At 39.9% G+C, this 16,862-nt stretch overlaps 1 protein-coding gene across 2 annotated transcripts in view; it reads right to left on the bottom strand.

Annotated features, from left to right (window-relative positions):
* GRIA1 (glutamate ionotropic receptor AMPA type subunit 1) overlaps positions 1-16,862 on the bottom strand; it is a 351,797-nt gene that overhangs the window by 104,309 nt on the left and 230,626 nt on the right. For both annotated transcript variants that reach the window (XM_043985355.1, XM_043985354.1), the window contains exon 11: positions 15,952-16,322. In XM_043985355.1, the coding sequence (XP_043841290.1) occupies positions 15,952-16,322 (371 nt within the window). The remainder of the gene's footprint in view (positions 1-15,951; positions 16,323-16,862) is intronic.

The following is a 16,862-nucleotide window of genomic DNA, read 5'->3' as shown; positions in this document are numbered from 1 at the left end:
AATACTAGCGTTGAAGAGACTTAATCCATCCCAACCTGTACCAGTACAAGAATACCCTCTATATCCGAACCAAGAACTAGCTATCCAACTTGAACTTGAACTTCAGTGAAAAGGAAGCTATCACTTCTTGAGGCATTCTTTCCCAATTTTGGATAAAGAAATAATGCAATTTGGATTAAGGGCTAATGTAGGCAGCTACATTAGCTCAGAAGATAAAGCTCTAGACTGAAGTCAAGAAGATCTGAGTTTAAATTCAGCCTCAGGGGCAGCTAGGTGGCACAGTGGATAGAGCACCGGCCCTGGAGTCAGGAGTACCTGAGTTCAAATCCGGCTTCAGACACATGACACTTACTAGCTGTGTGACCCTGGGCAAGTCACTTAACCCCAATTGCTTCACCCCCCCCCCCAAATAAATAAATTCTGCCTCAGACACTTCCTAGCTGTGTAATCCTGGGCAAGTTACTTAACCATTGTCTGCCTCAGTTTCCTTTTCTGTAAAATGGAGATAATAATAGCACTTACCTCCCAGGGTTGTGGAGAGGATTCAGTGAGATAACATTTATATTATAAAGTACTTTGCAAACTTTAAAGCCCTGTGTAAATGCTGGCTGTTACCATTATTATGCAATAGTGCTATGTGATGAGAAAAGTAAGCTCTCATTATTATGATTATTCACTAATGAGTTGCTTTTGCACATTGAAAAGTGGATGCTGGTGTTTGCATTTTTTGCTTCCTCCCCTTTTTTCTTCTTTAATTCTCTGGCTGGCAGCTGTGGAATACTATGGTAGGTTTAAGATTTTATAAACCTCTTTACTCTTCCCAAGGTATTCCAATTAGCTTTTGACTGCAATCCTATAGCTCCCTGCTCATAGCTCCCAGGTAATAAAATAAATGAAATTGGTATTCTTTACCATGCCTATGCATAAATCATTCCTCACCCAAAGTGTGTGGATGCTGACAAGATATACTGCCCTGACTCAAAAAAATAGTTGTCATGAGGCTGAAATGAGATCATGAATGAGAGAGCTTTTTGAAAAGTTTAAAGTGCTGTACATGCAAAAAAGGATTATTGTTATCACTGCTCTCCTTTTAAGCAACCATTTTACTGTTAAAACAGAGCAAGGAATCATATTAATAATCAGTTACATTCATATCCAAGGTCTGCTATTTATATAATTTGACTCTTTGTAAAGCCTTTTCACATTCATAATCTCATTTGATTCTCACAAGAAGGTAGGGCTGGGATGTCCATCCCAATTTTATTGAGGAGAAAACGAGACCAGAGAAACAAAGGAATCTTCTCCCCAAGAGCACACATTGAGTGAGTCGCTGAGTCAGGTCTTGTCACTTCAACTCCAGAGTTCTTTCCACTGGGCCATATTGCATCCTGTAAAATCTACCTAATGTAATTGGCTCTCTTTTTGGTGATTCATGTCATTGCTAGTAACAACAGCAATGAAACTCATACTTATATATCACCTTGAAGTTTGTATAGCACTTTCCTACAACTTTATGAGGCAAGGAGCACAAGTTTTAAATTTCCTATTTTACAAATGAGGAAACTGGCTCAGAGAGATGAGGTGACTTATTCATGTTAATAAGTATCAGAGCCAGGACTTGAGTCCGGATTTATTGACCTCAAATTCAATACCTTTTCCACTGTGCCATTCTGTTCAATATCAATACTACCACCTTCCAGGTGAATAGCAATTTTACCCTTTTCAATATGCTTTCATTTCCATGATCTCATCTTATATCCTCACAGAAATCCTAGAAGGAAGCTAGGGGGTTACTTCTATTGGGCAGAAGAGGACACTAATGTTATGGGCCCAGGCCACCCCAAAAGTTGTCTGGGGAGATCAAGGAATCTTCTCCTTGAGAAACTAAACCAAAGGACAGACAAACCTAAAGAGATTAGTGGCACTGGATCAGGACTGAGCTAGCTCTGGGACCACCACACTTCATTCCAGTCTCCCCCACACCTGGGGAGATAAGATTAGGTGTGGCTACTGCCTTTGTGCCAGGAGTAGAAGAGAGATGACTTGAGAGATCCACAGCCACCCCTCACCCAACTCCCCCAGCCACCACCAGTGGGGGATGGTCCTCTCTCAATAAGGGAACTTTCCACAGCCAGATGATCACCCCCATCAGTCCTGCATAAAAGTATCTGCCTGTCTCCTGCTTGAGGAGATAGGTATCTCAGAGTTACGCTCTGTGCCATGCCTTCTCTCCATGAGAAGAAGTCAAAGGATTTCTCTCTCTTGGTTTCTCTTCCCTAGCCCCTAAATAAACTATTATCTTATTCTATTGGAATTGTGTGCAAGAGGGTGTAATTCTTTAAAGAGGCATTCCTAAGAACCCCTATTCCAAACCCCCAAACCCCCACCTATTTCCCCATAACACTAAGATAGGTGACTTGCCTAAGATCATACAGATGGCCAACAGTAGAATCAAGAGTAAATTGTGCTCACTGTGTTATTTATTTTTTCTCTACTGGATAACATGAAAAGTAAATTCAGGATCTTTCAGAGTTGTGGAGTTATCATCATTAATCAATGCCAGTGTGCAAAAATCAATGCCAGTGCTCCTGAATGCTCACTATGAAGAACAAAATATCTACATGACTGAATTCAGTCTGATTTAAAGAAGACAGTGTGAGATAGTACAAAGAGTAATGGTTTTGGAGACAGAGACATAGTTTCAAATCATGAATAGCTTTGATACTTAACTATTGTGTGCCCTTGTGCCAGTGTGTAAAAATGCTAGAATACTGATGTACAGATGAGAGAACTGAGGCTCAGAGAAGGGAAATCAAATGTCCAAGGTTATAAACCTTCCTAGTGGTACAGCTGGAGTTTGAACAAAGGTGGCTTCTATTACAAATCCAGGGATATTTACATTTCTTACACCAAACTTCTATTTTAATGTTCTAGAGAACAGTTTCCAATGTTTTAGAGATGAGAACAGAGAATTTGGGCCGGTATTGGACACAAAGCTATGACCAATAATGGCATCTCTCCAGAAGATGGTTGGATTCTCCAACCCTACCCTTCTCTATCTGGATAAAGGTAGTAGCACCTCAGAGGTCACAAGCCAGTTAACTCCAAAGCTCCTTTCCTTTAGTCCTTTATTATATGTCTTAGAGGTCATTGCTCATCTTAGACAATAGCTAGTGAACATGGAAAAAACATGGAAAGCATTAGGATAAGGTTAACATCACAGACTTAGTAGAAAATGTAAAATTTGGAAGGTACATAGAACATAAAATGGCAGAATGGGAATGTGCTCCTAGACAACTGAATGCTAGAACAGATCAAAGGAATAGTATTTATATGGAGCCCATTCTATAATATTCCATGAAGATACATACATTGGCTAAATCAATTTGGGTAAAGCTCAAATGTTAGAGCTAAAAGAAACCTCAGGAGACAAAATGTCAGCTAGGGAAGATATCTTAGAAAGCTGATAGTCATCTATGAGGCAGTGTGGTACAATGCAAAGAGTACTAGCTTTGGAATCAGAGGGCCAGGGTCCCAAAGCAAAGTGCTTCACAAATATTATATCACTGTCTTGAACAAGTCATTTAACCACCCTGGGTGTCAGTTTACTTAGCTCTAAAGTGAGAGGAATTCAACCAGATGGCTTCTGAGGTGACTTCTGCTAAAGATTTCTGCTTCTTTACACTAATTCATTCTATCATACTTTAATCGAACAGTCTCATTTTAGAGATACAGAGAAGTCAAGTGATTTACTAAAGGTCATATAGCAAGCCAATTACAAAACTAAAATACAATATTTTTTCATCATCCATACCCTCAGAAGGCTGAAAAAAGGAAATAGTTAATAATGATATAATTGAGGGGCAGCTAGGTGGTGCAGTGGATAGAGTATCAGCCCTGGAGTCAGGAGGACCTGAGTTCAAATCCAACCTCAGACACTTAACACTTACTGGCTGTGTGACCCTGGGCAAGTCACTTACCCTAATTGCCTCATCAAAAAACCAACCAAACAAAAAAATTATGATATAGTTGTCTAGTCAGTATGAAGTCCTCTAGTTCAGGACCTTGCTCATGCTTTGGGGAACACTGTCACATGTTGAGAATCTTGGTTGAGGCCACAGCTGTGGGTTCTGCAAGGATCTATGATTCTCTCAGAATATAGTCCTTTATTTTGATACAGGGATCGAGAAACCTTGGTTAGATGGAAGTGAAACTTGAAGTTAGAGGCATTGAACACAGCTGACTATAATTTCTGGCATTTTGCATGTAACTCTCCATGGTACTGAAGCACCCATTAGTCCTTGTGTTTTGGTTACTTTGACCAAGGTTCTGATTCTTAGAGTTACTCATTACTTTGAACAGTTTCAACTTTAGCCAACTTAACCTCCACCATCCAAAAAAACCCCAAACCCCCACCAAACCAAACCAAACTAAAACCCGAAAACCAAACCAAAACAACAACAAAAAATAAACAAAAACCTCAACCCTCCCTGTTTTTGGCTCAAAGCTGATCTCATAACAATTCAAGTCACTGTCCTGAGTTCACAAGACCTGTACTACATGATACAGTGGCTATCTGCTCCTGAATGGTCACTATGAAGAACAGAATATCTACATGACTGAATTCAGTTTGATTTAAAGAAGGCAGTGTGATATAGTACAAAGAGTAATGGTTTTAGAGACAGGGGAATAGGTTCAAATCCTGAGTAGCTTTGTTTTTGACTTAACTATTGTGTGTCCTTGGGCACGTCATTTTTCTCCTCTGGGCCCCAGTTCTGTAAAATGAAATTAGAGATACATAAAATGATATTGAAGAAGCATTCCAGAGCTATATTTTATAATCCTTATGTACTGTTCCTGTCATTAGAATGTTTGACATGATTAATTTTATTTCCAACTCCATGTTCACTACCTTCTAATTAAGACTCCCATCACTTTACAACTGTAGGTTCTACCTTTTCTAGTGTACTGATTCCAGATCAATACTCCTAAAATACCATTGTCATCATATTATTTCTTTGTGCAAAAGTTTATAGTGGTTTCATATTAACTGATTCATCAAATTCAAATTCTAAAAGGAAACAGTATGGAAACAAGGGTTATCATCTTTATCATTATGGCTTTGCTCTGGACCTGTAAATTCACTGGCGTAGGGAACTCCAGGTTAGCAAATTTCCTCTACCAATGAATATAAGCAAGTGTTCTAAAACTTTTAATCTTATAATTGCTTCAGGCATTATAAGGTTAAGTGATTTGCCCAGTGTCTTGAATAAACATGTGTTGGGGACATGGTTTTCTTATGGGTCCTGGGCACCCCAGAAGTTCTCTGGGGTACATCAAAGAACCTTCTCCTTGAGAAACTAATCCAAAGGACAGACATACCTAAAGAGATAACTGGAACCAGATTGGACTGAGCTAACTTCCGGACCTCCACCCTTCATTCTAGTCTCCCTCAACCCTGGGGAGATAAGTTTAGGTGTGGCTGCTTCCTTTGTGTCCAGAGGAGATGGCTTGAGAGATCTACAGCCACCCCTCACCCAATTCCTCCAGCCACCATCATTGGGGGATGGTCCTCCCTCACTAAAGGAACTTTCCACAGTAAGATGATCACCCCCATAAGTCCTCTATAAAAGTACCTGCCAGTCTCCTGCTTGAGGAGATTGGTATCTCAGAGCCACGCTCTGTGCCATTCTCCCCATGAGAAGTCCAAGGATTTCTTTCATAGTTTCCCTTCCCTTCCCCTTCCTTAGCTCTGAAATAAACTACCATCGTATTCTAATGGTTTTTGTGTGCAAGAGGGTGTAATTCTTTAAAGAGAAATTCCTAAGGACCCCAAACCCCTGCCCCTATCCCCTCCCCAAACCCCCTACCCTATTTCCCCATGACAGTTTAAAGTGAGGTCATTCTGACTTTTAGGCTGACATGCTACCCACTTTATCATAATGCCTGTCATAATCATCGTTTTCACCACCTCCATAATCCATCTTTCAAAATCTGGCTCAGTACCACCTCTTCTATGACCTCTCTTTTATCCCATTTTATATTATTTATCTCAACAGCACACAGTTTCAAATTTCTTCATAATTTCATTGTTTCATGTGGGTTTTGCCTCCTTGTGTCCTTGTACAAAGAGGCCACATTCCCACAATTTTTTTTTGCATGTGTAAAAATTACTTTATATTGTCCTCTTTATACTGAACAATATTGGGTACTTATGGGTTACCTCCCAATCTGGACATGATGGGAGGAGAGTGCTTTCACTAAACAACAGAATTTTTCAATTGTTGACAGTATGGTTCTTGCTTCATTGGTTTTGGTGTTTGTGTATTTATTTTGCAGTGAGAAAAGAGAGAGAGCTCTTTATTCTTCTTAAGTTCTGAATATTTCACAGTACTTGGCATAAAGCACAGTATATTCACAAGACAAAAAAGAGACAAACTTTGCATGGGAATGTCACTGTTAATGCATTTAAAAGAAAGATGATTTTACTTTTCAATAGTGACACAATGAAGACATTTCCCAAGAAGGGAGCCTAGGGAAAATGAGAATTCCAAAAACCCCTAAGGAGATTAGTACCAAAGCAGCAATATAGGGATCTTGGTATGCCTCATCTCACTTATAAATGCATAAAGAAAATTCCAGTTCAATGTCTTAGGAATGCATGAGGGAAGGTAGTGGAAATGGGCCTGGACTCGCAGTCAGAAGACTTGGTTCTGTTCTTCTCACTGTACCACCTTGAGTAAATCACTCAACCTCGCTGAGTCAAAAATTTCTACCCCTGCAAAATGAAATGAATAGGTTAAGGTGGTCTTTAGGGGCAAAGAATTGCAAAGAGCCTTAGGAATTAAACCAAACTCTAAATGACAAATTCTTTCTACAATATTATTAAGATTCTTTCCAGCTCTGGTATTGTATTTTTTTTTTTTTTGCGGGGGCAATGAAGGTTAAGTGACTTGCCCAGGTTCACACAGCTAGTAAGTGTCAAGTGTCTGATGCCAGATTTGAACTCAGGTCCTCCTGAATCCAGGACCGGTGCTTTATCCACTGTGCCACCTAGCTGCACTGATATTGTATGTTTTAAGAGCCTTAAGTATAAATGCTTTAGCTTTCTACATTATGACATCATTCAAAAGTTAGTCATTTTATGGGCCATGTTCTAGGGTTCATTCTGACCCTTAATATTCTGGTTCTAATATATCTCCAGTTCCATTAATTTATTATTTTAGTCTTGGGCTGTTTTTCATGACTATGTCACTACATCTTTATCAAATGCCCCAAGGCATTCACTACATAGTAAGACCCATGGCTTCAACTGGTATGTAACTGCCTGTCAGTGAAGCTGACAGTTTTCATTTTTCAATCTTTCTGACATTCTGTGGCTATAAACTGCAGTCTTCATCATACTTAGAGGTCAACAGAAGCCATTTTTTATTTTTGGGGAAACTGTTATTTGTTTCCTTTGACCTATTCTTTTGTTCAAAAATAGGTTTTCTTCTTGTGGGTTAATTTCAACGAAAGTGTTTTTTTCCACCCTATAACCTCTGCCACTCTCTCTAAGGTTTTGTACCTTCCTGTTTAGGTGATTTAAAGAAAGGCCTTACACTGCTCAAAGGAGTCCCTCCATGTCTATGAAGAATATGGGTTTTGTGAACCATAACCTCAAGTTTCTAAATTTCAAAACTGCTAAAGACTTATGACTTTATAAATCTGGTTACCCACTCAAAACCCATTACATGCCAGAGTAGATGATTTCATAAGTTACTATGGACAAAATAATTCTTCCCCTGAAGACTACAACTGACTACTTGAAATCATGCATCTTCATCTTGGGCATTTTCCACTTATCCAACTGACCCTCTAGAGATTATGACTTGGGAGAACATATCTACTTGGTTTGATCCTCTTTAGGACACCACATTGCCTCATCTTCACCCTGGGCATTTTTATAAGCCTCCAACACATGTCACCCTCCCCCCACCTGTTTTATCCAAGAACTGCTATCAAAGCAGCACCATCATTGAGTCTAATACGGCCATACCAATTGACTGCCCTATTATTCAGTGCTCGCCATCTTTGTTCCTTCCCAGACCCCAAACTCCCTTCTTTGGCCACTAGTTCCTAATATGTGTTGTCTCTCCCATTAGAATGTAAGTTGCTTCAAGCAGGAAATGACTTGCTTTTGTATTAGTATCACCAGTGCTTTACATGGTGTTTGGCACATATTAAATGCTTAATAAAAGCTTTTACTTCATTAACTCATCTATATTGGAGATGTGATTGGCCCTTCCACATTTAGCCAGGGTGGTCCTCATGTGCCAGACACACAATCAATCACCAGGTCTATGATAAAACCGTTCTAGGTTGATAGGACCCACTAGAGCTAGTGGTCTGTTGGCAGGGTCTTTGAGAACTCAAGATCCTTTCCATACCATTGTGAGGCAGGGAATACTTTGGAGAAGAGCTTTTATACAATGTCTAGAAAATCCAGAGGCTATGGCTTCAGATCAAATCTCATATCTTAGTTCTAGATTTTCTCTGTTCTAGTCTTTCTAGAAAATCCATTGTCATTTGAACTCCTTTCCCAGTAGGATATCTACTCTGGTCTCCTACTCATCTCAGGAATCCCTCACACCTTAGAATTTCAGAGAAAGAAGAAACCTTAGAATATAGAAAACAGAATATTAAAGTTGGAAGAGGCCTCAAATTGGAGAAAATTAGAGAGTAAAGGCCATAGTTCTTTTAAAATGGGAAGGGAAGTGGATAGAGCACCAGCCCTGGAGTCAGGAGTACCTGAGTTCAAATCAGACACTTAACACTTAACTAGCTGTGTGACCCTGGGCAAGTCACTTAACCCCAATTGCCTCACTAAAACAAAACAAAACAAAACAAAACAAATAAAATGGGAAGGGACTTAAAGATCATATACAACCTGCTCATTTGATAGCGAATGAAACTTAGGTCGAGACAAATGAAGTGTCTTGTACAGTGACATTTAGAGCAGTGACAAGAACTCAGGTTTCCTGATTCCTAGTCTAGTGCTATTTGAAAGAATATAATTAAAACCTCCATTCTATTCCAACCCTATATCTTGTACATAGTTATGTAAAAGAAATGGAAATGCTTTTCTTTCCAATTCCATTTTTCCACCTATAAATCCCCATGTAGGTCCACAAATGCATTGTGTCTCAAAGCTGCTAACTCTGATTATTTTGTTATGCAGCCTTCTCTGAGCAAACAATTTAGAAACGTGGTGACATTTGGCATAAGTGACAAAGAGCATGTGCTCATAAAACAATACAAAAGTGACCTCTCTTACTCTATTTGGAATTTGCACCATAAGAAGGGTTTTCTGAGGTGAATCATGAATGCATCAACATCTTGTACTACTTTTATCTACTTTCATGTTCCTCCTGGGATTAGGATGGAATGCAAGTTTGCTTATATTCTGTCAGATGCTGAAAGCTATGTACTTAGTTATTGGTGTAAGAGCAGTTTTAAAGCTTAGAATTGTGCAAATCCTTATGTCTCCTCAAGGGCCTTGGGTCACACATATAGTCAGTATCAAAGTAGTATCAAAGGTAGGATTTGAACCCAGATATCCTTCACTTTCAAGCTAGCTCTCTATTCTCAATGCAACAGTCCCCAATATAATGATATCATTTTGATTTTCTTCGAGAACCAAGGGCAACCACCATGCAATGGTGCTTTTCTCTAACTTAATATTTATGGTTCAGTAAACTGAGTTCCATAGAGAGGGAATGACTTGTCCATAGTTACATGGATAATATTTCAATGGTCCTAGTCATGAAATGATATGTTTAGATTTCAAAAACTCTGTTCATTCAGATATTTGCTGGGCTCTCAATATGCTCAATTTCCTGCTGAAAAATAACTTTTCCCCCTTTTTTAAAAACAGACATATCACTCAGTAATAACTCCCCATAGTAACTATGAAGGTGCTAATCAGAATCTCCAACACCAGACAATCTACCAGTACAGGGTGTTCTTCAGTTACTGAAACATCATATGCCATGTAGCAATGTGGGAGACCATGGGGAAAAAAGCAGTCAGGAGATGCCATAACTGGGAATTCAGCAAAGCAGAGAGTTTTGGCTGATGCTATGGTCCTAGGAAGGTAGGAATTCTATCCAGAGATGTCAAATATGACATCTTCCTCTCCTCTGATAAGTATTCCTGTGCATGTGCATGCATGTACAGAAATGCACACAGAGCTTCTAATATGTTTTTTTTTGTTTTTGTTTTTGGCGAGGCAATGGGGGTTAAGTGACTTGCCCAGGGTCACACAGCTAGTAAGTGTCAAGCGTCTGAGGCCAGATTTGAACTCAGGTACTCCTGAATCCAGGGCCGGTGCTTTTATCCACTGCACCACCTAGCCGCCTCCAGAGCTTCTAATATGTTCAAGGCTCTATGCTAGATGGGAATGGAGCTCCTAGATTATCAGGGGTTAATATGCATAGTTAAAATAGAATGTGGCAATTGCACATGACATACAAATAGGTTACTCAAATTCAGGAGTGATTACTTCTGGCTTGGAAGTGATTAGGGAAGGCATCCTGGAGGAGTGGGTACTTGAGTTTATGTCTTGAAGGATGAGTAGGAATTGGAAACTTAGAGTTTGGTACTGCATAGAGAAGAAAAAGAGGGAATTTAGTGGAGAGAATGAGGAGCAAAAGAATGAATGTAAGCAGGAAGATTTAGGGCATTTTGAGTAAATAGAAAATATGCCAATTTAGCTAAAGGGTGGAATACATGTAGGGGAGAAGTGGAAGACAAACTTAGAAAGGTAGGGTAGGCTCACATCATGGAAGACTTTATGTATCAGGCTGAGTAATTTGTACTTTATGCCAAAGATAATAGAGAATCACAAAAAGTTTCTGAGCAGGAGAAGGGGAGAAAAGGGAAAGATAGGGAAGGGAAAACATTTAGCACCTGCTATGTTGCAGGCACTGTGCTAAGTGCTTGATACTCTTGCCTCATTTGATAGGTAGGTGTTATTATTATCTTCATTTGACAGAAGAGGAAGCTGAGGCAGACAGAATTTAAGTGACTTCCCCAGGGTCAGTGTGTGAGGCAGAATTTGATTTCAGGTCTTTGCAACTCCAGGTACAGTGGTCTCTCTACTAAATCACAGGATTTAGAGTTTGAAGGGCTCTTAGAAACCATGTAGTCAAACTCATTCATTTTTTTTTACAGATGAGTAAACTGAGATCCAGAGGGAGGAAATGGTTTGCCAATACCTCATAGCTATTAAGTACCATAGCTACGCTTAAGACCCAGGTCCTCTGATTCAAAAGACTTTGTTCTATGCAAACCTTGATAGCAGGAATAAGGGTGGTGAGGCAGAGCTTACAAAGATTGTAAGCTCTTTGAACAGGCACCTGTTTTAGTAGTTATTTTTCTCACCTCCTCCTGCTTCCTTGTAGCTAACACAGAGCAGAATATAAACTCAGAAAGTTTAGATTCATCAGCTGACTAGTTCCCACTTACTTCCATAGGATGTACCCACAGCAACCAAAAGAGAAAACTGCCACCCCCCCCACTCCCTACTCTGATACCAGGTGCCAATGTTGAGATCTGTAAATTAAAGAGAAGATAAAAAACAGATGAATGTACCTCCAATATTCCAATGAAGAGAATGAGTGTCCATTCCTAATACAGGCTAGCCATTTCTGCATGCTATTCAGGAGATAAATCAGCAGGCAGCAGCTGCACATGTCAACTCCCTGAGTACCCAGCCAGTAGCATCTGAATTGTGGGACTTAACACTCAGCTAACTGTGGATCCAGACGGTATGCAGATGATACCTCATGGCCAATAAAATTGATGTACAGTGGGTTAGAGAGCTTCTTGGTAATTTTGTAGTAAGCTTAAGAACAGAGGCTGTGAGGTCTAATGGAAAGAATAGTGGGCTGAGTCAGTGAGGACACATGGATTCCAGTTCTGGCTCTGACATTGACCTTGAGGGAGTCATTTCCCCTTGGAAAAAAAAAATAGACCTCCATTAAAAAAAATCTGTAGTACATGTACAGCAATACCTGTACTTTTTGCTTCACAGGGTTATTTTGAAGATCAAATAATGTAAAGGATGAAAAGTATTTTGTAAAAATAAAGAAATGGTAATTTGTTATTATGACTTCTCTATCCACTTGAAGATTGACTTCCTATGAGCTAGGGGGCTAAAGTCGGGCCATTTTAGCTCACTTTTACCTCCCACTTGTGCTCTCAAGGCCATTGCCACATGCCCTTGGGAACGAATATCACTCAGGGCAGTTTTTGTTTTTTATAGACCAGAGGGGAGTATTCAAGGAACAGGAGAAGTCATTATTTCGACTTGCAAAACTTTCTTTATACATTCTAGAAATATACTGAAATGTAGAGGAATTATCTTTACCTGCTGCAGTTAATTACTCCCAGTGAGATGAAATCTTGGGTGGGGGAGGTGGTGGCCCTCCTGGAACACTTGAAAGCAGATACTCCTCCTCCCTGCACTAATGTACTTATCAGGGCAAGTTAGGTGATTCACCATGGGAACAAGATGGCCAATGAGAAATGTCTGTTCTGATAACCAATGGCTGACTGACCTTTGCATTCACACACAAATTCCATAGCAACTATGAGGCTACAGGCAGTATATAATGGAAAACACAGAAAAAAAAATTTAAAAGGAGGGAGGGAGGGAGGGAGAATGAGAATGAGAGAATTTTTGCTCATGATTGTGATTGGAATGTTGATGCACAGAGGTAGGAACCTGGGAATAGTGTAAGAGACTTGAAGTAAGACTTTTTGTTTTTTAGAAACAAACAGATTCATGAAGGACTATGTGTTTATTTTATCAGGATAAAACCAGAATAATTACAGGAGGCTGAAGAGACAGAAAGAACACCACTAGTCGGAAGTGGTGAAGGTTTGATCCTATAGTATATACAGTTTGCTTTCTGCTTTGTTTTAAACATCCACCGAGTCTGGGTGGCCCTGGTCCCACAGGGATTGATTAAAACAATATTAGAGGCCTATAAGTAAATCCAATATGAATGAGTCTGGAAAAGAGATATTAAGACTAACAGTCATTTTTATAAGCCAACTTCCCTTGATACAATTCCCTGCTTAATATCCCTCTATACTGCTTCCCTGCCATATCTACACCATTCTTTCTCCTTTTCAACAAGCCTCATGTATTTGTCCTGCCTAATTAGAATATATGCTCTTTGAAGGAAGGGACTGTCTTTTTTGCTTGTATCTGCATCCCTGAAGTTTAGCACAGTGTCTAGTATGTAGTAAACATGGAATAAGTTTCCTTCCTTCCTTCTCCCTTCTTCCCTCCCCTTATTCCTCCCTGCCTTTCTCCCCTCCTTCCATCCTTCCCTTTCTCCTATCTTTCCCTCTCTTCCCTCTCTCCCTCCTTCCCTTCCTTCCCTTCCTTCCCTCTCCCTTCTTCCTCCCTCCCTCCCTCCCTCCCTTCCTTCCTTCCTTCCTTCCTTCCTTCCTTCCTTCCTTCCTTCCTTCCTTCCTTCCTTCCTTCCTTCCTTCCTTCCTTCCTCCCTCCCTCTTTCTTCCCTCCCCTCATTCCTCCCTGCTTCTCCCTCCCTCCCTTCCTAGTATCTATCATCTAATTATCTATCTACCAATATCAACTTGTGAATGAACACATACAGAACCAAGTAGATGATGTTTGTAAAGAGTGTGATAAAGTGGGAAAAAAATCACTAAACAGAGGTAAGTGAAGCTAGGTTCTGGTTCCTCTACCACTCACTGAGATGTTGGACAATTTACTTAATCTTAATGGCCCTTAGTCATATCATCTTTAAAATGGAGATATGAATACTTTACCTGCCTGGAGGGAGGGAGCTGGCCTAGCTCTAAATTTCTATGATAATAGCCTGCCCCCAACTTGATGGGGTCCCTGTAGCACAGATCATAGACAATAGACTCAGACAGTCCCACTAGATTTTCCAACTAAATGCTTATTTATGCTTCAAGTTTAATCCTTAGCTTCAAGTGGATGGAACCCAAAAGCCAAACTATTGTATTAAGTTACTTCACAGACTCTTACAAAGGGGGAGAGGGTAGAACTTTCAGAGGCTCCTAGAGGTATTAAAATAAGTGTGGTGGAGAAGGATAAAAGCATTCCTGAATAAGAATCTGAAAGCATTGTTCTCCCCATTTTAGTCAGCAGTTCTGGCCAGCAGCAAGGGAGAAATCAAATTGCTTTCTCCTTGGCTTGCTCTGAAAGTTCAAGGCTTGAACAGTTTAATTGAGGGAGAGATTCTCCAAAATTAGAGCAGGCAGAGGTTCAGAAAGTTATGGGTTTTTTTCCCTCTTTTTCTTCTGGCACCTTGAAAATATGAGTTTGAGAGAGTTGGCATTAGCATTGTTAATGTTTGTTTAATGTACATAGGCAGAGTGAATTTCAGTTTTTTATAGGAGCCTTCTTGAGACAGTGTCCCTGCATTGGTTGTATAATCATAAAATGATAAGCCTGAAAGGTACTTTTTAAACATAGAATGAAGAACATCAGACCTGGAAAGGGCCTGATTCCATTGAATTGCTGGATCATAGGATCATAACTAAAGAGCTAGGAAGACTGAACAATAATAAATCTAGAGCCAAAAGGAACCTCAGGGGCCATCTATGCCAATCACTTCCCCCCTTTTTCTATAGAAGAGGAAATGGAGGATCAGATAGGTGAACCAAGGGTCACACAGGCAGGATCAGAGGCAGGATTTTAATTCTTGTCCTCTTAGCTCCAGGTACACTATTCTACCCATGAGGCCACAGCACCTAAAAGTTTATGAAGTCCAGTCTCCAATTATGTTACTCATGAAGATACTGATATCTAAAGATGTTGTGACTTTCCCGAGGTCACACTGGCATTGATTGGCAGAGTAGGGATTTGAAACAGGTCCTCTGACTTCAAAGCAGTTCTCTTTCCCCAATAATATAAAGCCTTAGAACAAAGACTGTTAGAGCTGGAAGGGACCTTAAGAGATCACTTAGTCTGAGGTCCTCAGGATCATCCCCTTATTTGAAAGGCAGCTAGATCATGTGGTAGATAGAATGTGTGGCTCTGAGTCAGGAAAATGTAAGTTTGAATCCTGCCTCAGAAGCTAGCTGTGTGACCCTGAGCAAGTCTCTCCCACCTTCAGTTTCCTTATCTGTAAAATGGGGATAATAATGGCATCTTCCTCATTGAATTATTGTAAGGATCAAATGAAATAATATGTAAGTATTATGTAAATATTGAAGCTCCCTATAAATGCTTTTTATTATTATTCTGAAATAAATGAAGTCTGCAAAAGGAAGGTGATTTGGTCAGTTACACAATGAGTTATTAGAACAGCTAGGAACTGAACCCAGATATACTGACTCCCAAGTGGTGCTTCTTTCTACTACTAGAGTGAGTCAGGCAAGAGACCTGAGCTCCAATCCTGGCTCTGATACTGACTTTCTGAGTGACCTTGATGAAGTCACTTCCCCATTGTGGATCTCCATTACCAAATCTGTAAAACAAATACAAAAAACAGTCCCTTATGCTTTCTGCCTCATGAGAAGATCAAATAAGGTAAAGAATGTAAAGCTACATTATGCCATTTCCTCATCCTTTAGGCAGTTTTGGAATATGAAAATGTAGATTATAAAATATGAATTTGTTGGCGGCAGCTTTGCCTTCCTTATTATATTTGGCTTATGTGAACATGATATTCTGTCTGCACTCTTTGAGGTCATCAAGGGGACCAATACGAAAATTTTGCTGTGGCTGATCCTCGTATCTAACTGGAAACTGAATTCAACAGAGAAATTAACATGGTAAAACAAAGCAAAACAAAAACAAAACCCAACCTGGCACATGGAACAAGAGGAAACCATTCCCAAGCCCTTCATCAAGGGGTTGGCAGGGAAGATGAGCAAAAGGATGGAGAAAAGATTACCAACCTGGGTGAAATGTCACAGCCTTGCTGCATGAAGGCTCCCAGGGAGAACCAGAGGCTGTTGAAAATCCCAAACTCATTGGACTGGTCACTGGTTGCTGGGTCACGTCCTTCCTCAAATTCTTCACTGTGCCATTCATAGGGGCTGAAGCGACTGACCAGAAAGAGGACGACACTCACACCAATGTAAGCAAATACGATGCACATCCAAATTTCATAAGCCAGGGGATCCAGGAAGGAGAAAACCCCTGGCTTGGACTTCTGGGGCTTCTTGATCATGATGGAGATGCCCAGACTCATGAAAGGCTTGGAGAAGTCGATGACTTCCTCCCGGACCAAGGTGATAGTCAAAGGGGCCACAGCCACATCTGCTCTCTAGAAGAAAAGGAAACATAAACCTAATTTGAGTGAGAAGGTCTCTAAGACTTGATTTTACTCTCTCCTTGTCTCCATTGTCCTATTTATATCTCATAGAATCTCAGATCTGAGTCCTTAGAATCCATCTGGTCCTATTTCCCATTTTATGCAGGAGTCTCATATAGTATCCCTGACAGGTGGTCATCAAGCTTCATCTTGAATACTTTCAGTGTTGGGGAACTCACTATTTGTGCATAAAGCAGCCGACTGTATAGATTTTAGAATTTTTTTCTTATGGAAAATTAATTGGGTCTAAGAAAGTCATTTTGTAGTATCTCTATCCTACTACCTTTTTTGGAAACATAAAAAACTGGAATCAAAGTTGACATCCATCAATTAAATAATGGATAAACTAATTTTGGTATATGAATGTAATGAAATATTAATGAGCTATAAGAAATGCTGAATATGGAAACATGGAAAAAGACAAAGAAGCATAGGAAGACATATGAAGTAAAGTAAGAATAACCAATAAAACAGTATATATAATAAGTATCA

The sequence above is a fragment of the Dromiciops gliroides genome, chromosome 2, assembly GCF_019393635.1.
Source record: "Dromiciops gliroides isolate mDroGli1 chromosome 2, mDroGli1.pri, whole genome shotgun sequence".
In the NCBI taxonomy this organism is placed as follows: Eukaryota; Metazoa; Chordata; class Mammalia; order Microbiotheria; family Microbiotheriidae; genus Dromiciops; species Dromiciops gliroides.
This window is presented reverse-complemented; position numbering and strand designations above follow the sequence as displayed.